Here is a 25,329-nt window from a genome sequence, read left to right as displayed (position 1 = left end):
TCCTGCTTTACTGACTAAAACACACAAAGATAAACATTTTACAGAGAATTTTCCCCTAAGCCAGAGGAGCTGCGGCAGCACACTAAAGACCGACAGAACGAACATCAGCTACAACAAAACCATATTGATTATATGGATGCACGTACTGTCACTGACTAACAGTCTTGCACCATATGACACTTGATGTACAGTTTCTGGATTGATTATAATTTGGTCATGTTTGTGTCTTCACAGTAATTGCAACGGAGACGGAAGCAAAGGTTCATGAGGAAGTGAAAGGTAAATATTTTGTGTCTGTCCATGATGTTTCAACAGGAGGGAGAACCCCCAAATGTTGGATTATGGTTATTTGAAGTTCATATTCTTTATGCTACTGTACTTTTTCATTTAGATAAAAAAAAAAAAACTTAATTCAAGCCTCAATTCTGACGGTTTTCCAGAATTGTAAACCCAACCAAGTCAGTGGATGCTGCAGCCACATGGAAACCCTATTCATTTCTTTTGGATTTTTCGGAACAGAACAAAAAAAACAAAAAACAAACATTAAATCCATTCCAGTAAATCCGTTCCAGAATGGTTCCTGTTTACTTTGCAGTCAAATACAACTCAACTGTAGAGGAAGTTGTTCTGTTTTTTTTTGTGCAGATAAAAGTCATTGTGTTTGCAGTGTGTCTCATTTTGCTCTAAACTATTACTATCCCACTCAGTCTTCTCTAGCTCCACCGTCACAGTGGAAGAGGAAACACAGGAGTCGTTCTACACTGGCTTAAAGTTACCAGACAAAACCAGAACACTTGAACTCGAGCCAGAATCTAAACGTTTCTCCAGCACTTTGGAGAAGAAAAAAGAAAAACCAGTTTTCCTCAGCAAACTCTCTCCATCAGCTGTGACTATCGGGGATACAGCTATGTTTACTGTTAAAGTGTCTGGTTTCCCCAAACCCACTGTCCAGTGGTCCCACAACGGACAGACCATCACAAGTTCATCAGTCTATACATTTATTCACGAGCTAGATGAGTATAGCCTGGTGATTAATGAAGTTAAAAGGGAGTTTGAAGGCGAGTACTCCTGTACAGTCAGCAATAGATTTGGTCAGTCCACTTGCACTTCTTATCTGCATGTTGAGCTGAAGAAGCCAGAAAGAGCTGATGGGAAACCGCCTGAATTCACTAAAACAATAGAGTCTGTTCAGTTGTCCGAGGGAGGTCAGGCCTTCTTTGGGTATGTTGTAACTGGAGATCCTCTCCCTCAGGTACAATGGCTGCAAGGCAGCTTCCATATTAAGCCGAGTGGATTGTGTATCATTGTGAACAACCCAGATGGATCAGGTTTTCTCAATATCAAGAGTGTAGAACAAGAACACAGTGGCATCTACACCTGTAAAGCCTCCAACCAATATGGAGAGGCATCTTGTACTGCTGAGCTTCTGGTGGTTGTGGACACTGTTGAGGAAGTGCACACACTGGTCAAGAAAACGAAAGGTTTGAAGATATCTTTGAGTGAACATTCAACACAGTCTCAGTTACACCAGGGAAAAACACGGTCTGATCAGATGATTTATACTATCAGCACCGAAGACCGGCAGATTATTCCAAGTGAGGAGGTGGGAACCCTCCAAGAACTGGATATTTCTGCTGCCACACTTCATCGAGAGCAGCTTACCCAGCAGGCAGCAGTGCTGCAGTCGCATCACATACAGGAGAGAGTTTCGTTGGCTCCAATCCTTCCACCTCAGGCCTCAGCTGTTCCTATGAAACAGCTTCACATGGCAACTTTCTTATCATCGGTCCAGGAAAGACACAAGATCACTGAGCAGCATTCTGAACGCATTCTCAGCCCTGAGGTAGTCGAGCTTGAGTTGGCCAAAGAGCAGCCATCCAAGCTCATGTCGGCCACATCTGAAGTGGTCCTACCACTCACCACAGTGAGAGCTGAGGCCTTGACAGACCAAGCTCCAGAGCACATCACTACCTTGACTGAGCCCAGGCAGCTTGTTAGTGGTCACCAAACAGAGTCCGCTCTATCCATCCTCGATGAAACTTTGAGTATCCTGCACAGACCAGAGGAGGAGAGGAGTTTCAGAATCACAGAGGGGGTTAAACTTTTATACTCGGCTCAGTCTACAGGGCAACTTCCCATCACAGAGAGACACTCTGAGCCATTGCCAGATTTAGATGCAGCTACCAAACCCCTCACAGAGAAAGAGCAGTCCAAACCAGTGGTAGCACCAGTGAGTGAAACAAGAGTCACCTTATCAAAAGAGCAGACGTTTGAAATTCATAGACCAGAGCAGGAGAGCATTGCCCCATGCAAAGATATTGTGTATAAGTCAGCTATTGCTGCTGAAGATAAATATGAACTTCAGGCTGAGCAGGCAAAGCAGGTGCCAGGTATAGCGTCTTCTGTGAGTGTGCAGCCTCAGCGAGAGGGCAAACGACCCCTGAACCTGCAGGTCATCAGTGATCAGGATGTTTTGCAGTCAGAAGGCAGGTTCAGTTGTGACAGACCCATAACAGAGCAGGCAGAGGCTAGGACAAGTCCAACTATGTTGCACGCAGTGACTCAAGAAGACCAGAGCACTGTGGTTTGTGAAACAATTTCAGACTTTGCCACAAGGACTGATGCCACATCAATTCAGCCAAAGAAAGAAGCACCACCAACAAAATACCTTCAGTCAGTTAATTCTTTATCAGTTCTACCAAAGGAAGGTATCCTGACCTTCACCAAACCCAGTGAGCAGGTGGCGATACAGAAACAGGAGAAGGCCAGAAAGCATGCAGCTACCTCAGAAGACAGAAGAGAGATTCTAGCAGACTGTCACAAAGGTCTTGACCTAACAGTAACTGGGGTTCAGTCACAGCTTCGAACAGAGCCCAGACCAGCAAACATCCTTACAGTCTCCTCCCAGCCCATGCAGCTGCCAAAGGAGACTCCTTTTATTGCTGATGTGAGGCAGCAGCGAGCTCTTGTCCAAAAAGAGGATAACTGGAATATCATGCACTCTTTGAATATCACAGATACTCAGACTCTCGAGGAAGGTCACACCATTAGTCTTGAAATTGATGAGAAATTCAGGCCTGAGGTAAAAGTTGAACCCAAGATTCCCAAAAGGCCTGTTTTCATAGAGGAGAAGGCTGTTGCCACTGAAAGCTGTACTATCTTAGAAGCAGCCCAGCAGGACTTTGCAGTCCGTCTCCAAGAGGGTCAGTCACTCCGACAGTCGTTGCTGCTGGAAGAGAAGCAGGTGATAACCGGAGAACAGTCAAGTGAGATACACAGATCTACAGGTTCACTGGCCAGCTTTAAGACGCAGCCTAAAGGAGTCCTGTTTGCCCACGAATCTCAAGACACTGAAGCTCTACCTAAAGAACTCAACTTTGTCATCCAGATTCCCAAACCATCCAGTCTGAATATACGGAGTCAGCTCAGGGATGCCCTGCAGTCTGCTGTGGCCAGAGACCAGCCGGTGTTACTGGCTGATGTTGTAGGAAGGTTAGAGGCCGTGGAGGTGCAAGAGGTGAAAGTTCAGAGAGAGCCCAAACAAGTCACAAATACTTACCTTATCACAGTACCAGGTGCTCCGATTGAGATCACCCTTTCATTTGAGGGTGAATACCCTCAGATTGCTGACCTCAGGTCTGAACTCCAGGTAGCCCTGCATGCTATTGTTTTCCAGGAGCATCAAAGTCTCATGTCAGAGCAGTCAGGCACGATGCAGATTGAGAAGCCTCAGAAAGCGCTGGTGCGGTCAGTACACTCCAAAGAGGTGCTGTCTTCTGTGGTGGACACTGTGATGGTGGCAGAGAGTGCAGCTCGATTTCCTCCTGTTGTGTCTCAGTCTGCAGCTGTCAAAACTGAGGCAAAGGTGTCTCTCCAGAGTGCAACTGTTCAGAGTCAGTCTGAGATCCGCAGGTCTGTGCAGGTGATGGAGGAGACAAGCGAGGAATATCTGTCAGAGGCAATCATGATCAGCGAGTCCTCAGACAGTCTGGCAGATTATCCCGTTGTTGTTAATAGTCTGGAGGAAGTGTACGCTGAGGAAAATGGCAAGGCGGTTTTTACTGCCACCATAAAGTATGTCACCAAGGTAACCTGGTTTTTTAATGGACAACTAATGAAATCTGGCCAAGAGTTCAAGTGTTCTAAAGACCATGACACATACACACTAGTTATCCACAAAGTGGTCAAGGAGAAGCATCAAGGAGAATATGTCTGTGAGGCTGAGAATGAAGCCGGCAAGACGACAACATCTGCAAGACTCACTGTGGTCTCAAGAGGTTGGATGATGGACAGTTCTTTGATATCCTCATCAACTAACTTCACATACTGGTGAATTTCACATTCTGTTGTCTGCAAACCTCAACCAAAACCCAAACCGAACAAACCTCAAAGAAAATATTAAGTTTTATATGAGTAATTTTCAAGCAAAACTAAAGGTGCAGGTTTGAGGTTTTCACCAGACAGCAGTAAAATCCTCACAGTCCATCCATTCTTCCACAAACATCACCATCATCACACCACTATTTTCTTCCAAGGAATCACCTTTGACTCTACCTCCTTAAACATCCATCACTCCTCCACCATTCCTGGTCCATTCTTCTTTGCATGCCTTTCTCTCCTTTTCTTATCACAGAACTCCTGTTCATCTTGTCTTCAACCTAAACATAATACCATCTTCCTCCTCCAACAGGATAACTATGTTTGTCACTTTCCATCCCAGGTTTACCACATCTCCATCCCCAATAGAAAGATTCTTCTTGATTACACTTGTACTTTTTCTGTTTATTTACTTTGTCTTTTATATGTTTCTCTCCCTCCAAACACAGTGAAACCTGTGTTCAAGCACAAGATTGTCCCTATGGAGATCAATATTGGCAGCACTGCCAAGTTTGAATGTGAAACTGAGGATGCTGCCAACGTGAAATTCAAGTGGTTCAAAGATGGACACCCCATCAAAGAGGGTGATAAGTACCGGATTATTAGTCGCCTCACCACTTCCTCTCTGGACCTCCTGTCCCCCACCAAGGAGGACAGTGGTGAATACACTTGCAAGGCGTCCAATCAGCACGGAGGTGATGAATGCTCCGCATCTCTCAATGTGACAGGTAAGAACAATGCATGTTTCCTTCTTCTTTGCTGGTTGAATTTGGAGCTGCTGTTTTTTCCTACAAGGTGCTATAATTAATTCTCTGCTGGTCTGATCACTGGTGCTGGAAACTTGGACACTTGCTGTTTTTTTCTTTTTCTTTCTTGCTCTGCTTTTTTCTTGGTGGATTTTAGTTGGGTAAAACATGTTGCCACTAATGTGTTTCTCTTTTTCCTAATTCTTATAGAGCAATACCCTCCTGCCTTTGTAACTAAACCTGACCCTCAAACTGTGTTTGTTGGTAAGAGGGCAGTGATACAGTGTGTGATAAGAGGATCTGCTCCTCTGAATGTTGTCTGGCTCAAAGACAATGAGGCTTTACCCCAGGGGTCAGCACGCTGCCAAAGCTCATGTGCAAAGAACAAACACACTTTGGAGATTTCCAAACTGGAGGCAGCTGACAGGGGGCTCTATGTTTGCAAAGTGTCTAATAATGTTGGAACAGCTGAGTGCAGCATGGAGCTGCAAGTCATTGATAAGCCCAACTTTGTAAAGCCCCTTGGTCCTGTTGCTGCTGTGGTTGGAACTCCCCTGCACCTGGAGTGTCAGGTGGATGAGGACACTGGAGTAAATGTCACCTGGACCAGAGATGGTAGAAAAGTCCACCAGTCTCCAGACTGTAAACTGTCCTTTGAGGATAAGATGGTGACCCTTGATATCCTAAAGACCACACTAAAAGATTGTGGAAACTTTGTGTGCACGGTGGCAAATGAAGCCGGGAGTGCAACATGCTCCACTTCGGTGAAGGTACAAGGTAAGAGCTGTCTGCTTAATTTTCATTGATACTGCAGCATTTGAAGCTGATGCAAATCTGCGGTATGGAATTTAACATTTGTCACTCTGAGGTGGTTCATGTATGTAATATGAATGCAGCTCCAGCTGTTCTTTTTTCACATCTCTTTCAATGCTGGGTTGTTTTCTTTTTCTTCTAATGACTTGGCCCTTTCATCCAACACCTGTACAGAGCCTCCAGTCTTTGTGAAGAGGCTGGAGGCCACCACAGTCTGGAAGCAAGGCGGTGCCGCACGGCTGCAGTGCACCGTCAAAGGATCCCCTGAGCTTCACACAGCCTGGTTCTTTAACAACAGTCAACTGTCTGCTGGAGGCCAACACAGCATGAGTCTAAAAGGCGGTGTGGCCACTCTTGAAATACAGGACGTCACGTTGAGTGACAGTGGAAGCTACACCTGTGAGGTTCTCAATGAGTCTGGCTGTGAAAGCTGTAGCACTAAAGTAACAGTAAAAGGTATGTAGACGTAGACGGTGTTTGGTAGAGAAGCAATCTTTCAATCAGAGTCAGGATTCGTCAAACTGAACTGTTCGTTCTCCTTTAGAGCCGCCATCTTTCAAAAGAAAGCCGCCTTCCATAGAGGCAGTCAGAGGATCTGTGGCTTTGTTGGAGTGTGAACTCTCTGGCTCCGCACCGTTTGAGGTGTCTTGGAAAAAGAATAAGAAACGACTGCAAACAGATAAGAAGTACAGGATAATATCACAGGGAGCTCTGGCCTCTCTGGAGATCCAGTCATTTGAGAGTGCAGACTCTGGTGAATATGAATGTGTCGTATCAAATGAGGTCGGGTCAGTGACCTCAAAGTCAGTAGCCAGTCAGAAAGGTTAGTGGTGTCCTATAATGTAGTTACTGTAGCCCTCTTTACTAATGTTTATGTTATTGTAACTAATACTGTTATTTCAGAGCCACCTATGTTCTCAAAGCGGATTGAGAGTGCCACAGCAGTGTTGGGAAACACAGTGAAGCTACAGGGAACTCTGAAAGGCTCAGCTCCCATCACTGTCAAATGGTTGAAAGACTCGGAGCTGCTCAGAGATGATGACCCGAATGTCAAAATGATGTTTGAAAATAACATTACAAGCATCTCCTTCTCCTCTGTTGAGATAAAGCACAGCGGCAAGTACACTTGTCTTGCTGAAAATGAAGCAGGGCAGCAGAAGTGTGAAGCTGTGTTAACAGTTCAAGGTCAGAATGTGTTTCTACTTTGGGCAAATACTGTCAAATTTAAGATGTTGATGTTTAAGAAGGCTAAAACCAGTGTTGTATTTTAGAACCTGCTCGGATCTTAGAGAAAGCAGCGTCCATCAATGTAACGACAGGAGACTCCGCCACATTGGAGTGCACCATCTCTGGAAGCCCAGAACTCAAAGTGAAATGGTTTAAAGATGGGAAGGAGATGATTAGTGGCCGTAAATATAAGATAACAGTAAAGGAGCACACTGCCACCTTAAAGATCCTCACAGCAGAGAAAGGAGACTCGGCAGACTACCAGATGGAGGTGTCCAATAAAGTGGGAAAAGACCAGTGCACATGCTCAGTCACTGTGATAGGTTAGTGTATGCCTATGCTAGTCATAAGAGCTGATCGAGTTTCCTGTGATCACAATTACATGATTGATGCACTTCCCTATGCAGGTCGAGCAGTTCCACCATCCTTCACCAAAGCACTAAAGAAAGTGGATGGGAAGATTGGTAGTGACATTACCTTGGAGTGCAGAGTCTCTGGATCTCAGCCAATGGCTGTTTCTTGGTACAAAGACAATGCAGAAATCCACAGTGATGACAAATACAAGCTTGATTTCAGTGGGAGTACAGCCACTGTGCTGATCACGGCTCTGGAACACAGTGATGGTGGAGTTTACACCTGCCGTGCCTCTAATGACGCCGGAGCGAAAGAAACCAGTGGCACCTTGTCCATCAAAGGTCAGAAGAGACAGTGACTCGAGATTAAACAGGGATCTGGCTGACATTACACATGGTCATTGGTTATTGATGGCCTTTGAACATGCATGCTGTGTTTTCTTTTCCTGAATCACTCCAGATCCTCCCGTCTTCACGGTCAGACCTGAATCCCAGGATGTTTCACCGGGATCAAATGTTGTCCTGAAATCAGCCTTTACAGGATCAGCTCCTCTGGCTGTGAAATGGTTCAGAGAGGAGAAAGAGGTGTTCACTGGGGGGAAATGTTTCATAAAGAAAGACTCCTCCTCTAGCTCCCTAGAGCTTCACTCTGTGAAACCCAGTGATTCTGCTAAGTACACCTGCCAGGTGTCCAACGATGCTGGAAGGGTGGACTGCACTGCATTACTTTTTGTGAAAGGTGCTGTCTTTTTATTTAATTAGTGATCAATGAGAAGGTAATTGGTTTCTTTTACTTAACCTCTTCTTTTTGTTGCAATTGTTGCTGTTGATTTACAGAAGCTCCAACATTCACAATGAAGCTTGAGCCTTTGCAGCTGCTGAGAGCTGGAGAGCCCCTGAAGTTGTCCGGCAGGGTGCAGGGTACCCCCGTTATTAGCATCACATGGTTTAAAAATGGCTCAGAAATCATTTCAGACCTCAGACACACGATGTCCTTCGATGGCTCGGTTGCAGCTCTGCAGGTCGAGAGCTGCTCTGCAGAGGACACTGGTGATTATGTGTGTAAGGCGTCCAGCGAGGCCGGCACAGACCAGTGCAGCAGCTCAGTGACTGTGAAAGGTTGGTTCAGTCAAACAGTCGGTACGAAGCCTGGTCCACACGGTTCTTTAACATGTTCAACACTACCTGCACTGACTGGAGAGTGTGATGTGATAGAGGGATTAGATTCTTGTCTGTCACTCCAGCTAGCTCACAGAGCACACTTTTCATTATTTCATTATTCCCACTAACTCCCACAAGTTTTAGACCTATCAAAGATGTTAGCCTGCCTCTCTCCTAATGTCCGGTGCTATTAGCTCTCACCTATTGCCATCCCCTAAAGGGAGAACAGGTATATTGTTAAATAATGAATCTTTCCTTGATGCTTTGGCTTCAGACATAAAACCCTGAACAATGAAATGAATTCTGTGGACCAGACTTGATGTACGAGACCAGAGCTTCACTCTCTGCTATCTACCCCCTAACGTTTATCATCTCTTTCTTTATAGAGCCACCAGTGTATATGAGGCCGTTTGAATCGGCTGAACTTGTGAAAGGATCTGATATTATCTTGGAAGGAACCATTTCAGGTTCTGCTCCATTTGAAATAAGTTGTTTCCTCAATGATAAGCTTATCAGAAATGACTCACGGCATCAGATCAGTGTGGAAAATGAGACGGTCACTGTTCAGATCTTAAACTGTGTGAGTGAAGACGCTGGGAACTATCGGTGCACTGTTTCAAACGATGTCGGGGAGACGTCTTGTTCTTGCCAGATCTCATTGAAAGGTTAGTCCAAGGACAGCGCCAGATCCTGGCGACCACTGCTGCTGCATGCTGCCCAATGTCTTTATGGATGATGTTTGTATGCAAATGTCGCAATAGCTTTTTGAGCAGAGCGGTATCAATGTTCTAGTGTTAAAAATGTAATCAGGCTGCAGGCACAATTACATTATTCACATTGTGCTTTTCAAACTAAAGGTTTTATATCATGGTAATTTACAGCCTGCTGCACAATGTGGAAGTTAGAGCAGGTGTTATCATTGTTGTTTGTGTAAATGCTGCTGCTGTGGTCTTCTCTTACTAGAACCACCATCATTTGTTGAGAGACTAGAGGATTTGTCCTGCATGGTGGGCTCTGAAATCTCTCTGAGGTGCATGTTATCTGGATCGCTCCCCATTACTTTCTCCTGGATCAAGGATGATCATGAGCTCACGGAGGACGAGCATGTTAAGATGTCACATGAAATCAAAAGTGCCATTTTGAATTTGAAAAATGCTCAGTTGTCACACGCTGGAAAATATGTGTGTCAGGCACAGAACAAAGCCGGGGCTCAGAGATGTGCCGCCACGATCGTAGTGACAGGTTTGTTGGATGGTCTTGGCTCTTACTTGTCTGCTGCTTTTATGTTGTGCTTGAAGCTTTATCTGTCACAGAAACAGCTGATTCAACTTGTCATCATTTTGTTATCAGAACCAGCAAATATTTCTGAACACACAAAGTCCATTAGCGTTACCCGGGGCGACCCAGCCAGGCTTGAATGCAGATTCTCAGGCACCATACCACTCAAATCCCGATGGATGAAGTTGGGAAAGGAGCTGACCTCAAACCAGAGATACAGAATACAGATCACAGACTCCAGCTCAGTGCTCACAATAATCAGAACAGACAAAACTGATAGCGGTGAATACACCTGCGAGGTTTCTAATGTTACTGGATGCAGTTCTTGTCAAGTGTCAGTTACTGTATTAGGTCAGTTTATCCCAAAGTTTTATATCCTTTATGGTATTTTCCTCTGTATCACATTAGAACAATCAGCTCAACACTGTTTTGTACTTTGTTTGTAATAGATGAGATTATTAAACCGTCCTTCACAAGAAAACTGAGGGAGACAGAAGGTATCAAAGGATCTTTCGCTCATCTGGAGTGTCTTGTTTCTGGCTCGCTGCCAATCGCCATACAGTGGTACAAAGATGAGACAGAGATCCACACCGATGAGAAACACAAATGTACATTTTTTGAAAATGTTGCATTTCTGGAAATCTGTCGTCTCAACAGTCATGACAGAGGCAGCTACACCTGTATGGCTAAAAACAAGGCAGGGTCAGCCTGTTGCTCTGAGACTTTGTTTGTTAAAGGTTGGAATTCATTTTGCATCCTTTGTTTCAGTTTCATGCATAATCACTGTGTATGTTATGACCAAGTTGCTTATAGCAGTGTTTTTTTGTTCACTGACAGAACCACCATGTATTCTTGAAAAGCCTGAGTCCATGAAGGTTCTGCCTGGCTCAAAGGTTCAGTTTAACGTGTTGCTGTCTGGCACACCACCACCAACCATCAAATGGTTTAAAGACAAGAAAGAGATTGTATCCAGCTCTGACTGCTTTGTGACCAAAGACAACACCTCAAGCTCACTAGAGCTCTTCTTTGCCAAAGCTTCTGATTCTGGAGACTATGTGTGTGAAATCCAGAATGATGTTGGCTCCACTTCGTGCCAGGCAACGCTCTTTGTCAAAGGTTAATATTGTAATATTGGTCTCTGACCTTCATCCGTGTGTTCTTCACTTAGTAGTGATCATCATTCTCAGCTGTAATGTGTATGTGTTTTTCAGAACGCCCCTCGTTCATTGAGAAACCTGAGGGTGTGTCAGTGGTGAGAGCAGGAGGCAGGATGGTATTTGAGTGCAGAGTGGCTGGTACTCCAGAGATCGCCATACACTGGTTCAGAGACGGAGCTGAGATTCACCAAAGTGTCAAACACAAGATGTTGTTTGTTGACTCTGTAGCCTGCTTAGAGATTTGTGAAGTTAGTGAACAAGACAGCGGGAAATATTTCTGCGAGGCTCGCAATGAAGCTGGCACAGAGAGTTGTCCTGTTGAACTAGAAGTGAAAGGTTGGTTTTCCTTGTTTATATCTTGTCACCATTTAACTTAAACATGAAGGTCAAGTTCAATGTGATGTCAGTAACAGAAAGTAAAGATGGTTTCAGTTTGATTTACTTTGTTATTTCAGAGCCTCCTTTGTTTGTTGAGGAGCTGTCGTCTCTTCAAGTTGTTAAAGGCTCCACAGCAACATTTGCTTGCAGAGTGGCAGGAAGTTTTCCATTTAACATCACATGGTTTAAAGATAAAAAACAAGTCAAATCCAGCCAAAGGTATATCATCATTGATGGTGAAAAGGTGGGCTTGAAAATCCAGGGCTGTGGAGAGGAAGACGTTGGAACTTATCAGTGTGTAGTGGCCAATGAGGTCGGAAACTGCACCGGTTCTGTAGCTTTGTCTCTGAAAGGTTGGTTCGGTTTGACTCATGATTGAACATGACACTGTACACCAGGGGTGCTCATTACGTCGATCACAATCGACCGGTAGATCGCAAAGATAGAGCATGTAGATCGCATGACATTCAATCTTTTATATTAAACACAGAAAACAACATGATCTACTTCCATTATTTACAGAGATCATTTGACCTGGTCATTTTAAAAGTAGCTTGCAAGCCAAAAAAGTTTGGGCACCCCTGCTGTACACTATACATTAATCATACAGTACTTTACATTATGTGGCATTCCCTCATACATGACCTCACATATTCTGCTTCTATTAGTGCCTCCTACATTTGTAAAGAAGATAGAGAATGTCTCCACCGTTGTGGGTGATGTTGCAGTCTTTCACTGTGTGGTGGATGGTTCTCTGCCCATCTCTGTACAATGGCAAAAAGATGAGAACTGGATCTCAGAGGATCCAAAGACTGAGAGAAGGTTTGAGAACAAAAAGGCCACTCTCAGGATTCCTGTCTGCGAAGCAACTCATGGTGGGAACTATACCTGCCAGGTTGTGAATGAAGCTGGGCAGGACAAATGCTTTGCCACTCTTGTAGTAGAAGGTACTTCTCCTTCAAGCATTTCTATTAAGCCTAACATTACACCAGCTCTAACAGCAACAATAAGCCCACTCATCTCTTTGTCTTGATGTTGTAGAACCACCTCTGATCCTAGAGAAGCCAGAGGTTGTAAAAGTGACTTGTGGGGATCCTGTTAGTCTGGAGTGCAGGCTAGCTGGGACTCCTCAGATCAGAGTAAAATGGACCAAAGATGGTGAAGAGATCCACTCAAGCAGAAATCATCATCTCTGCTTTGAGAACAACCTCAGCAGTCTTCACATACCGTCCTCTCAGCTGGGGGACAGTGGAGAGTACGAGTTTGAAGCCTCAAACTCTGTTGGCTCTTGCAGCTGTCAAGTCACATTAGTTGTTTTAGGTTTGTAAAATACTCTTAATTCTTAAAAGAACAAATGTCAAAAGTTATTCAACTGCTTTGTTTCTTCAACTCCAATAATGTTTTAACATTGCAAACAGATGAGGTCACTCCTCCAATGTTCATAAGGAAAATGACAAACGTTCAAGCAGTTATGGGGTCAGTGGTTACAATGGAGTGCAAAGTGACCGGTTCTCCTCCATTATCAGTTGAATGGAGCAAAGGGAAACAAAAGATCACCAGCAGCTCCAGATATAAACTCCTTCACATTGACAATACAATGTCACTGCAGTTGAAGCTGACAGAGAGCACTGACACAGGAGAGTACTCCTGCAGAGTGACCAACGAAGCAGGCAGCTGTGTGTGCAGTGGCGTTCTTACAGCTAAAGGTTAGCATCCAGAGGTCCATATATCACATGTTTACCTCTAAGGCTGTTAGTCATGTGCTGTAATTATCTCTCTGTGTGGGTTCTAGTACCACCGAGCTTTGTGGCTGAGCCCAAGTCTCAGGCTGTCCCTCCAAAGTCTACTGTACTCTTCAAAAGTATCTTTGAGGGAACACCTCCATTTACCATCAAGTGGTTCAAGGATGACATCGAACTCATCACAGGGCCATCATGTACAATTAGAATGGAGAAGTATGCTTCCTCTGTGGAGCTCCACTCAGTCGGGAATCTGAATTGCGGGATTTATTCTTGCCACATTAGCAACGACGCAGGAGCAGTGAAAAGCACAACAGAGTTGTTGGTGAAAGGTTGGACTATTCTTTTTTCTTCGTCCACCACTGTCACCCAATTAACTCCATCTTTTTTTTCCTCCATTTTTACAGCTTCTCTGTCTCCATCATCATTCTCTCAACCCGACCACTTCACCTTTTTTTTTCATTCCAGGACTATCTATGTTTTCTTCAGATTCACCTGTCCACATCCTCCATACGTCACATTGATCAGGCTGACAATGGTAACTTGATATTCTTTTGACTTTGCAGAACCGCCTCAGTTCGTCCTGAAACTGCCTCCCACTACCTTTGTGAAGCAGTGCGAGGGACACCGTTTCGAATGCAAGGCCACCAGCTCACGGTCCCTGAACATGTGTTGGTACAAAAACGACCAAAAGATATCCGACGGCGGCAACTATAAAATAATGTGTGTTGACTCGACTGCGTACCTCCAGCTGCGCAGTGCAAGGTTTGAGGATAATGGGGCCTACACCTGTGAGGCTCATAACGATGCTGGCAGTGCTGTCTGCAGCACCATTCTCACAGTTCAAGGTCAGCTATTGAGTAGAGATTTTGACTCTGTGTTGATTTGTGGATTTTATTCCTTCTGTTTTGAAGATTTTGTCCCCTCTGTAGCATGAAAAAGAAGGAATGAACATTTCTTAAGAAGCTGATTTTGACAATACATCTGGAGTTTGACCTTTTATGGGTGTTTTTGAACCTACAGCATGGAACCCACCTCCTATTGTCTCAGTCACAACTCTGATGTCTGTCCTCCAGTGTGTCAGATAGCATGAGTCTGAGTGGTTCCTCTTTTTAAGACGTGTTTTTGCCCCGTCTGTCTTCGATTTCCCTTCCTATGTCCATCTCTCTGGTATCAGTGTGATACAAACCACCCTCCTGCCATAGCATGGACAAAAGCAAGTGTTCCTATCCACTCTCTTGTGTTCTTTTCGTCAGTGTCTGGATGGATTCCTTTAGCATGGACTGAACCTCAGCATGACTCCCAATAAGCATTTACTGTTCATCAAGTTGAACTGCCAAATTACCCTCAGTCACCATTTGCCTGTCCATAAATGTTACCTTTTATTAATGTTTCTCAACATATTTTCCAGAGTCCCCATCCTTTATTAAAACTCCAAGTCCAGTGGAGGGAATTAAAGGGAAAGAGGCCAGCCTGCACTGTGAGATATATGGCACTCCACCTTTCCAGGTTAACTGGTACAAAGACAAAAGGCCAGTGAAGGAGGGTAGGAAGTATAAGATGGTCAGTGAGGGCAGCTCTGCAACACTTCATGTTATGAAACTGGAACAGGATGACGCTGGTCTTTATGAGTGCAGAGTGTCAAACAACGTAGGAAGTGAAACCTGTCGCACCGACATTACGCTGAAAGGTTAGTGAGGAGTCAGTTACCATTCAGTCAAATCATAGTCTTAGTGCATTGATGTTTTCTCACCATTATCTTTCCATCACTATTCAGAACAACCGGCATTTGTCAAGAAACTCATCGATCAGTCTGTGAGAGTAGGTGAACAGCTGACACTGACAACTACAGTGAAAGGCTCCGAACCCTTAACTGTGTCCTGGGTTCAGGACAAAGATCACATCCTCAGAGATGGTGACAACAGGAAGATCACTTTTGACAACAATGTGGTTACTCTTGTCGTGCCAAAGACTGACTCAACCACAGCTGGTAAATACACCTGCCAGCTCAGGAACGACTCTGGAGTCGTGGAGTCTGTCTCTCAAGTGACCGTTTTAGGTTTGTAAAGTTCCAGACCATATCTCATTTCCTCGAGTGACAGCACAATGATTCGTATGGCTCAATATCTTCTCCCCTAATTTTTAGAACCTGCTGCTATTGTGGATAGCCCAGAGTCCTTGAACGTGAAATCAGGAGAAAATGCAGCTCTTGAGGTTACAGTGTCGGGCTCGCCAGAACTGAAAGTTAAGTGGTTCAAGGATAACAAAGATCTCTCTGCCGGTGCCAAGTATCAGATGTCCTTCTCAAAGAAGGTAGCCACACTGAAGATTCGATCTGCTGACAAAGCAGATGCCGGAGAATACAGATTAGAGGTTACAAACCATGTTGGGGCAGCCTCTTGCAAAACAAAGCTATCTGTTTCAGGTTGGTTCCCTTTGAGTACACGCAAAATCTTAAGTTTAACTTACTTATCCTAAATTTGGACCGTTTTCATTGTGAGTCAGCTGATAAATGTTGTATATGTTTTCTCCTGCAATAGATAAGTTGATTCCTCCAAGTTTCATAAGGAAGCTGAGAGACACCCACCTTGTCGTGGGTAAGCCTGGTGAGATGGAGTGTAAGGTTACTGGCTCATCTCCTTTAACAACTTCCTGGTTCCACAACGGTCAGGAGATCAAAACTGGGCCTAACTATGATATTAGCTGCACCGATAATAACTGCAAACTGAGAGTTCCAACTATTAGGATGTCGGATTCTGGCAAATACACATGTAAAGCTGTCAATGCTGCAGGAGCCAGTGAGACAAGTGCTTCAATGGTTGTGACAGGTCAGTAAATGCAACACGATATTTCAAAGATCATCCTTAGAACAGGATCAGACAGAAATCTAACAAATATCCTACAATCCATCTTTTTTCATTTGAACCCAGAACCCCCATCTTTCATGGAAACACCTGAGGCGAAGGAAACGTTGCCCGGAAAAAATGTTTCTTTCTCAGCTAAAGTGAAAGGCAGTGCTCCTCTGAAAGTAAAGTGGTTCAGAGGAGCCAAGGAAATGCAGCACGGAAGAGGCTGCGAGATCTCCCTAAAGGACAATGTTGCCTCTTTAGTGCTTAACAGAGTTGAGAAGTCCCACGCTGGCGAGTACACCTGCCAGATCATTAATGATGCAGGAAAGGAAAGCTGCCCAGTTTACCTGTTTGTAAAAGGTTTGTTCACAGGATAGTTGATCTTTTTTTCTGTACACATCTCCACATCTCAAAATGAGTTCCATAACTTCCATAACTGATCATGGACTTACCTCTCTCAGAACCAGTCCACTTTGTGAAGAAGCTGAGGGACATTTCCTCTGAAAAGGGAAAGCCACTGAGCCTTGAGGTCACATTTGCTGGAACCCCCAGAGTGAATGTGACCTGGAAGAAGGACGGTAAACTCATCTGGGCCTCGTATCAGTACAATGTGATCACCACAGACAACTCCTGCATCCTGGAGGTTCTTAACTCTGACAGGATGGAGGCAGCTGGTAGATACTCTTGCGAAGTAGACAACGGAGTTGGAAGTGACCGATGCGAAGCACAAGTATCAATTCTAGGTAAAATGATCAAAGTGCATGCAATTTATGACCATTCATTTACTTGGCCATTCATTCATCCATTCTTTCATTTGTTCATGCACAACTCAACACCTGCATTCATACTAAACCATCCCCGTCATCTTTCACTTTAGAACGACCATACTTTGTTGAAACAATGGGGCCAGTGGAGGTAACTGCGGGCGAGCCGGTTACCCTGAAATGTCTTATTGCGGGAACTCCTGACATCTGCGTAGCTTGGTTCAAAGCTGATGGAAAGCTGCGCAAGTCCAACACATGCTCAATGGACTTTGCAAATGGTGTGGCCACTTTACAGCTGATCAACACTACCAAGTTTGATCACGGAGAATATATCTGCAAGGCTGAGAACCGGATCGGTTCAGCAACCAGCATCTGTAATGTGACTGTGAAAGGTGATGTTCGTTTTCCATCCTCCTGTTTGTCGTCTTTCCACGTTATCAAATATTTGTCGCTGTTCACTGAAGATTTATTGGCTCAGTTATCAGGGGTTTCAGTTAATGGATCCTCTCTTTTGAAAGACAGTGACTTGTACTCTTGTAGTTACTCAGAAAATGTCTTCAACATTTCCTCAGTCACTAATGAAGCAAATACTAATGTAGCTTTCACCTTGTAATTCCATCAGTGAACCTACTTTACAACTTTGACTTACAAATGCATGGCAACACAACAGTTGGCACTTTTCTAACACCAGCATTGCTTCTCTCAGAACCTGTGCGTTTTATCAAGAAGCTGGAGGACACTACTTTCATTGTTGGTCAGCCACTGAAACTAGTCTGCACTTACACTGGAAGCCAGAGGGTCCACGTCACCTGGAAAAAGGACGACAAGTTCATTTGGGCGTCGTATCAGTATAATGTTAAGACTACTGATTCAGCCTGCGTCCTGGAGGTCCTCAACAGCGACAGGCCTGAGGCAGCCGGAACGTACACTTGCGAAATTTCCAACGGCATTGGGACCGATGTCTGTCATGCTCGTATCAGCCTAGGTAAAGTCACTCACTCTTAAACATCATCGTAAAATACACCGTAAAATTCGGTGTATGAGTCGCACTTTTTCCCCCTCTTTTTTAATCTAAAAAGTTGGTTAGACCGATGCGACCTGTAGACCGAGGTAAATGTCAACCCCATTTACACCTGGCATTAACAGGCCTCTTCAGTGATCAGATGGTTGTCAGATAGTATTTGACCACATGAAAGTACAGGTGTAAACGCACACAAGACGCATTGAGGACGGATTGTGTGTGTGAAGTATAAACGGTAATGTGTCCTGTATCCACATATGATTACGCGGGCGGAATGGTGTTTCGTATAACTAATTAAAGGGACTCTTTTGGCTCTGCCATAGTCTCTCACAGAACATTTTTTAACAGCGTTCCACCATCTCTCATTTCTGTCAATCAGCCCCTCCACTTGGTCTCTCTCTCACACGCGGATGCGCTTTTAACAAGAAAGAGCTACACTTCAGCACAGAAACTTCAAATTGTGGACTTTAACTTACTTTTATAAAGTTTTCATTAACAAATTGCAATAGAAAATCTTGTTTTCCCAGTTTGAGACCCTCAAAAATAGACTGCGACTTATATACCAGTGCGACTTGTATTCCGAATTTTATGGTAAATTCAGCCACTAACTGTCAATAAAATAGGTGCTCTGCTTTTGCTCAGTAGCACAGTATTTCTTACCTGCCAACTACTGCATGTTATCATTACTTGCTTGCTACATGCAACTAACCTGAGCATTACTCCTCAGAACCGCCACGCTTCATGCAAAAACTGGAGGACACGTATTTCAGACTTCGCGAACCTTTGACCCTCAAGTGCACGTACACCGGCAGCCAGAGAATGAGTGTGACCTGGAAGAAGGACGGAAAACTAATCTGGGCATCATATAAGTACAACGTCAAGACAACCAATGACACCTGCATCCTCGAGGTCCTCAACAGTGACAGAGAAGAGGCTGTGGGAAGATACACCTGTGAAGTCTCTAATGCTGAAGGAAGCGATATCTGTCATGCAAATGTTAAGCTAGGTAAACCACTTAAGCGCCATACCTCATCATTGCGTTGCAGGAATTCTATGATTGATTGAATCATTTATCCTTCAATATTATATCATACAATCAGCCAAACACTACTGTTTACATTCTCTAACACCAGCATTGCTAACTGATTTCTTAGAACCTGTTCGCTTTGTGAGAAAACTGAGAAACACCTTCTATAAAGTTGGCCACCCTTTGACGTTGGAGTGCGCATTCACCGGCAGCCAGAGGATTTACGTCAGCTGGATGAAAGATGGAAAAATCATCTGGGCATCTTACAAATACAACGTCAAAACCACCAACTTCTCCAGCACTTTAGAAGTTCTCAACAGTGACAGGCAGGAAGCTGCTGGGAAATACTCGTGTGAGATTTCCAACTCAGAGGGCACTGCTATTTGCCATGCTGTGGTAAAGATAGGTAAAGCCACTAACACACATCAATTTCACAAAAACCTGCAGACTAATCCTTTCAAATCTAAACATGCAACTAACATCACCATTGCCTCCTGTAGAACCTGTGAGCTTCCTTAAAGAGCTGGAAGACACCACTTACAGACTGGGCCAGCCCCTGTCGCTCTACTGTGCCTACAGTGCCAGCCCCCGGGTCTATGTGAGCTGGAGGAAGGACGGTAAACCCGTCTGGGCCTCCTACAAGTACAACGTAAAGACCACAGACAACTCTTGTGTCTTGGAGGTCCTTAACAGTGACAGGCTAGAGGCAGCAGGGAAATACTCCTGTGAAATCTCTAACTCTGAGAACACTGCTGTCTGCCATGCACAGGTCAAACTAGGTAAAACGCTGAATCGGGGTCAAAGTCATCATTTTCAGTTTATAATCTTTAAATCCTTTTCATAGATTTGTCAGTATTAACTGTTTTAAACCATTAAAACTGAAATCACTGATTCTAATTTCTAGTTTTACTCATCTAAGTTAGAGTTTTCTCAACTGGCGACTAACCACTAACATTTTTGCCTCCTAGAACCTGTGCGCTTTGTGAAAAAGCTGGAGGATGTGACGTTTAGAATTGGCCAGCCTCTAAGTCTTCAGGTCACATACACAGGCAGCCAGCGTGTGTACGTGACCTGGACTAAAGATGGCAAACCGGTCTGGGCTTCCTATAAGTACAACGTCAAGACCACAGACAGCTCCTGTGTCTTGGAAGTCCTCAACAGCGACAGAGAAGAGGCTGCTGGGAGATATTCCTGTGAAATATCCAATGCTAGTAGCTCTGCTGTTTGTCACGCTAACGTCAGCCTAGGTAACTCCACCTAACACAGCTCATCCTCTCATTGGCTAACAAGTCAGTTCACATGATGCAACTAACACCAGTATTGCTTCTCTCAGAACCAGTTTGTTTCGTGAAAAAGCTACAAGACACTTCATACCAGCTGGGAGATCCACTCAGTCTGATGTGCACATACACTGGCAGTCAGCAAGTACATGTGAACTGGATGAAGGATGGGAAACCGGTCTGGGCTTCGTACAAATACAACGTCAAGACGACCAAGTCCTCGTGTGTTTTGGAAGTTCTCAACAGTGACAGAGAAGAAGCTGCTGGTTTCTATTCTTGTCAAGTGTCGAATGCAGGAAGTTCTGCCATCTGTGATGCTTATGTCATGTGTAAAACTACTCAGAAAGGTACAGGCATCATCTAATTCACTAACACTGACCATCAAACCATTTATAGCTAATATCTGTAGAAAGCAAAAGTTTCATCCTACTCCTGGATTTCTTTTTTTTTTTTTTACACAAAAGCTGTCCTGGGAGTAGGGTGACACTTTGGTGACAAGTCACACACACATATACAGCACTGTATACACATATACATATGTTCAAGCTTGATTTCTAATAACATCTGCTCACTCACCATCACTTCTGCCTCTAACCACCATCACTGCTTCTCACAGAACCTGCTCGCTTCATCAGGAAGCTGGAAAACACCACATTCAGAGTTGGAGAACCACTGACGCTTAGAGTTGCATTCACTGGTAGCAAAACAGTGAATGTTACTTGGAAGAAAGATGGCAAGCTGATCTGGGCCTCTTATCAATACAATGTGAAGACCACAGACTGCAGCTGTGTGCTGGACGTCCTCAACAGTGACAGAGAAGAAGCTCGTGGAAGATACACTTGTGAAATTTCCAACGCCGAAGGCTCTGATATCTGCCATGCTTATGTCACACTAGGTAACACTAACAGCAACACAGCCCTTTCTCATCATTAACTTCCTGTAATTAATGACTCATAAAAGGTAAACACTAATGCTAATGCTAATGCTAATTAAATGCTTCTAACCTTCATGTAAAGGTAGAGATTCCTCCAGTCACATAGCCTCTTATTCTGCCCATCATCCATGGACGCAGTCACTTAGTCATTCACCAAAACGTGTTTCCATGACTGACCTCAAATTGCTTCTCTCAGAACCGGTACGATTTGCCAAGAAACTCGAGGACATCTGCCATGAGCTGGGTAAACCCTTGAGGCTGGAGTGCACGTACACCGGTAGCCAGAGGGTCAACGTGACATGGAAGAAAGACGGCAAGCTGGTCTGGGCTTCTTACCAGTACAACGTCAAAACCACAGACTCCTCCTGCGTGCTGGAGGTCCTCTATAATGACAGAGCTGCGGCAGCCGGCCACTACACTTGCGAAATTTCTAACGCAGATGGAACTGACACCTGTCATGCTCATGTTAAAATAGGTAACACATTAACTCATCTCATCCTAATTGTCAATATATGCTGTAGTCACTAATGCTAACCTGCAGTCTAACTATCTTTTCCTGAGTTCCTGTGCTTGTTGGTTACAAGACGGAACTTTGTATTTTAGTCTAAAGAGCCCCGGATCTTGTTGTCGGTGTATTTAGGCTTGGCTGGTCCTTGAAAGAAGAATCATGTTAGAGCTCTGAGAGAACATTGTCTGTGTTGATACGGTTCGGTCAGGGTTGTCTTTCTGGGCAAGTCGAGGTATTTTCTGAGTGGATATGCTGTATTGGGTTGTAGATCTTGTGTTGTGTTTCTGTTCTCCCTGATGCCATGGCAACGGCCCAGTGGCCTGGTGAATAATAGATTTGAATTTGCGAATAGTTTCACCTTGACACGACTCCACCTGATTTCCTTCACTTTCTCCTTCACTAACAGAGCGCAAAGTCCCTCCAAACTTCCTCAAGAAGCCCTCCGAGTCCATGGTGGACTCAGTGGGTAAAACGGTGTCGCTGGAGACTCGCGTGTCCGGCTCCCAGCCCCTGAACCTTACATGGTACAAGGACAACACCGAGATCTCTTCTTCCAACAAATATGACATCAGCTTCAAGAACAACGTTGGTGTGCTGTGTGTACGTGACTCTACCGCCTCTGATGGCGGGGTGTACACCTGCGAGGCCTCCAACGAAGCTGGAAAAGCCACTTGTCAAGTTTCTCTCACTATTTCAGGTACGAGTGTCATCTTTTAATCTCTTAATCTTAATCTTAATCTTAATCTTAATCTTAATCTCTTAGTCTCATTTGTCCTGTCTTTCATATTCCTGTATGAAAACTGTAGCAGCTAACCTGCAAGTGTCCTGCTTCTTTCCAACCACGTCTTTAGAAGCCGGCCAGGCTCCAAAGTTTGATGTCCGCCTTGAGCCAACCACAGTGAGCGAAGGGGAGAAACTGAGCATGAAATGCCACGTCAGTGGCTCTGCTCCTCTGACCATTCAGTGGTTGAAGGACAGACGGGAGCTGAAGTCCAGTGGAAACACCAAAATTACTTTTGTTGGTGGGACAGCCAGTCTAGAGATTGGCTCTGTCTCAAAGACCGACACAGGAGATTACCTGTGCAAGGCCAGCAACGCTGTTGGCAGTGAGTTCTGCAAGGCCAAGGTCACTGTAAAAGGTAACAAGCATGAACAGTCATATTTTCTACATCACTCATTTACTTTGTTTATTTTCCAGTCACCCAATACTTCCTTTTTTACTTTTACACATTCTGGTGTGGATGCTCTGAACTACTCCAACTGGTTTTGAGATTGTGATAAATAAACAGACAGAATGAAAGGACAATTAAGTCAATGTGACTAATAGGAATATTTAAATTGAATGAAAAACTACACTTGAGACAGGTATCGGGCAGATCACAGGCTGACTGATTTCTTAGTTTCATTCAACAGCATGATGTCCTCTGTGGTTGATTTTCAGACAAAGGAGTCAAGGCTGCTCCTGCCGAGGCCGCTGCCGCAGCTGCTCCGGTCAAAAAGCTTGACAACCTGTTCTTTATCGAAGAGCCCAAGAATGTTTCTGTCACAGAAAGTGAGTAAAACGAGGGAGGTTATTTCTGAGCCATTTGTTTTGCGGGGAATCTGTAACTCTATGTTTGGTTTAATTTTTTACAGAGGGCACCGCAACCTTCATTGCCAAGATCGGAGGCGACCCAATCCCGAGCGTAAAGTGGATGAAGGGAAAATGGAGGCAGATCACTCCCGGGGGTCGTATCTCCATTGAGCATAAGGGTCAGGACGCCAAACTGGAGATCAAAGAGGTGACCAAGTCCGACTCTGGTGGCTACAGATGTGTTGCCACCAACAAGCATGGAGAGATCGAGTGCAGTGCTGAGATGGAGGTCACCAAAAAGGAGGAGGAGGAAGGACTTGGAGACATCAGGACCAGACTGAAGAAGTAAGAGTTTTGGGTTGTTTAACTCATTGAGTGCCGCGCTCCTTTCCAAAGTTTTATTCAAGTGTACCGGCAATTTAGACCATTTTTGACGATTTTTGCTCATTTGAAAGGTGAAACTTTATGCTTCAAATGGCCACAAACCGTTTGTTTCTACGTGCCTCTGTTCCTGAGAAAAGTCAAGCTAAACATGGCTGGGTTTCACCAAAATCCCTCCTTTTTTTCTAGAAAAGGAGATAGAGCGTCTTTTATGAAAGGTGCTCTGTTTGTGCCTGTCGCTCTTCTGACACTTGCATTTCTGGATCAAAGGGCTCGTGTAAGATAAATATATACAACAATTGTTGTTCTATTCACAAATCCACCATCGGGGGCGGGGGGGCGCCACTAAACAACAATAACACAGACGCACCATGCCGTGTCACAGCCTCTCGCCGCGGAATGTGATGGTCTCTCGGCCACAGCAGGTCGGGAACACCGGAATGTGATGGTCTCTCGGCCACAGCGGCTTGGGAACACCGGAATGTGATGGTCTCTGGGCCACAGCAGGTCGGGAACACCGGAATGTGATGGTCTCTCGGCCACAGCAGGTCGGGAACACCGGAATGTGATGGTCTCTCGGCCACAGCAGGTCGGGAACACCGGTCCCACCGGTGGTCGCGGTTCTTCCACATGCAGAACTCCCGTTTGCAAAAGCCGAGTTATGATGAAAACTTCCAGAGCGTGAGCTGTCATGAGTCTTTGATCGTCATCTATTTCAGTTCTGCTCGTCGTAGAGTCCCCAAATTTACACATAAAGGTGTGTTAAAGTGTCTATTTTCATAATTTAAAAAAAAAGCAAAAAACGTAAAATTACGTTTTTGGCACTCAACGCATGGGAACGAAAAATGAGAAATTACTTGGTTGGCACTCAATGAGTTAATGTGGTGTACGCACGATTTCTTTAGTCATTCTTTGTCTCCTGCTGACAGAGGACACATCTCTGACTTTGTGTTGATTTCTGTGGCAGGACTCCCTCCAAACAGAAGAGCCCCAAGAAAGACGAAGAGGTTGACATAGTGTCTCTGCTGAGAGGTCACGACCCCAAAGACTATGAGAGGATCCTGCGAGAACACGGAATCCATGACTACCGGGCCATCCTGCAGGCCATCGAGTTCCTGAAGAGGGAGAAGGAAATGGAGACAGGAAAAGTGGTGAGAGTAACTAATTAATACAACAACAACAACAATTTTATTTATATAGCACATTTCATGCGACAAGCGCAAACTCAATGTGCTTTCACAAAAATAAAACAACATTACAGCTCGTAAAATACGTATAAAAAAAACAAAAAAAACCAATAAGAAAGCAATAAGAAGAAAGTGTTGCAGATTAAAAACAATTAAAAAACTACCCTAAACTACAGAGATGTAGGGAGGAGCTGCACCCTTCAGGGCTTTAAAAACAATAAGTACAATTTTTTTATCAATTCTCTGCCTCACTGGGAGCCAGTGAAGAGATGCTACAATCGGAGTGATGTGTTCACATCTTTTGGTTCTTGATTAAAACTCTGGCTGCAGCATTCTGGATAAGCTGCAGTTTATAAAGTGCTTGTTTTGTTAATCCTGGTAAAAGTGCGCGTGCGCAGTAGTCTAACCTACTTGAAATAAAAGCGTGAACCAACTTTTCAGAATAAGGTAAGGATAAAATGGGTCTAACTTTAGATATGTTCCTAAGATGGTAGAAAGCAGTCTTGGAAATGAAAGAGACATGCTTATGAAAGTTGAGATCAGCATCGAGAATCACACCTAAGTTTCTTACATGCT

The 25,329-nt window shown here is 44.4% G+C and overlaps 1 protein-coding gene across 1 annotated transcript in view; it reads left to right on the top strand.

The window, feature by feature from the left end:
• LOC311004175 (titin-like) overlaps positions 1-25,329 on the top strand; it is a 239,473-nt gene that overhangs the window by 51,237 nt on the left and 162,907 nt on the right. The window contains exons 42-76 of the mRNA XM_083996121.1: positions 708-4,277; positions 4,827-5,105; positions 5,334-5,900; positions 6,111-6,392; positions 6,481-6,759; positions 6,840-7,121; positions 7,208-7,486; positions 7,571-7,858; positions 7,977-8,255; positions 8,354-8,635; positions 9,064-9,342; positions 9,641-9,919; positions 10,028-10,237; positions 10,405-10,692; positions 10,793-11,071; positions 11,167-11,448; positions 11,568-11,843; positions 12,159-12,437; positions 12,532-12,745; positions 12,937-13,196; positions 13,283-13,561; positions 13,796-14,077; positions 14,641-14,919; positions 15,007-15,288; positions 15,376-15,654; positions 15,770-16,057; positions 16,160-16,438; positions 16,540-16,821; positions 16,956-17,234; positions 21,301-21,579; positions 22,019-22,309; positions 22,464-22,751; positions 23,054-23,164; positions 23,248-23,530; positions 24,534-24,717. Coding sequence (XP_083852247.1) covers positions 708-4,277; positions 4,827-5,105; positions 5,334-5,900; positions 6,111-6,392; positions 6,481-6,759; positions 6,840-7,121; positions 7,208-7,486; positions 7,571-7,858; positions 7,977-8,255; positions 8,354-8,635; positions 9,064-9,342; positions 9,641-9,919; positions 10,028-10,237; positions 10,405-10,692; positions 10,793-11,071; positions 11,167-11,448; positions 11,568-11,843; positions 12,159-12,437; positions 12,532-12,745; positions 12,937-13,196; positions 13,283-13,561; positions 13,796-14,077; positions 14,641-14,919; positions 15,007-15,288; positions 15,376-15,654; positions 15,770-16,057; positions 16,160-16,438; positions 16,540-16,821; positions 16,956-17,234; positions 21,301-21,579; positions 22,019-22,309; positions 22,464-22,751; positions 23,054-23,164; positions 23,248-23,530; positions 24,534-24,717 — 12,998 coding nt within the window. The remainder of the gene's footprint in view (positions 1-707; positions 4,278-4,826; positions 5,106-5,333; positions 5,901-6,110; positions 6,393-6,480; positions 6,760-6,839; positions 7,122-7,207; positions 7,487-7,570; positions 7,859-7,976; positions 8,256-8,353; positions 8,636-9,063; positions 9,343-9,640; positions 9,920-10,027; positions 10,238-10,404; positions 10,693-10,792; positions 11,072-11,166; positions 11,449-11,567; positions 11,844-12,158; positions 12,438-12,531; positions 12,746-12,936; positions 13,197-13,282; positions 13,562-13,795; positions 14,078-14,640; positions 14,920-15,006; positions 15,289-15,375; positions 15,655-15,769; positions 16,058-16,159; positions 16,439-16,539; positions 16,822-16,955; positions 17,235-21,300; positions 21,580-22,018; positions 22,310-22,463; positions 22,752-23,053; positions 23,165-23,247; positions 23,531-24,533; positions 24,718-25,329) is intronic.

This window comes from Trachurus trachurus (genome assembly GCF_905171665.1).
Source record: "Trachurus trachurus genome assembly, chromosome: 21".
Classification (NCBI taxonomy): domain Eukaryota; kingdom Metazoa; phylum Chordata; class Actinopteri; order Carangiformes; family Carangidae; genus Trachurus; species Trachurus trachurus.
This window is presented reverse-complemented; position numbering and strand designations above follow the sequence as displayed.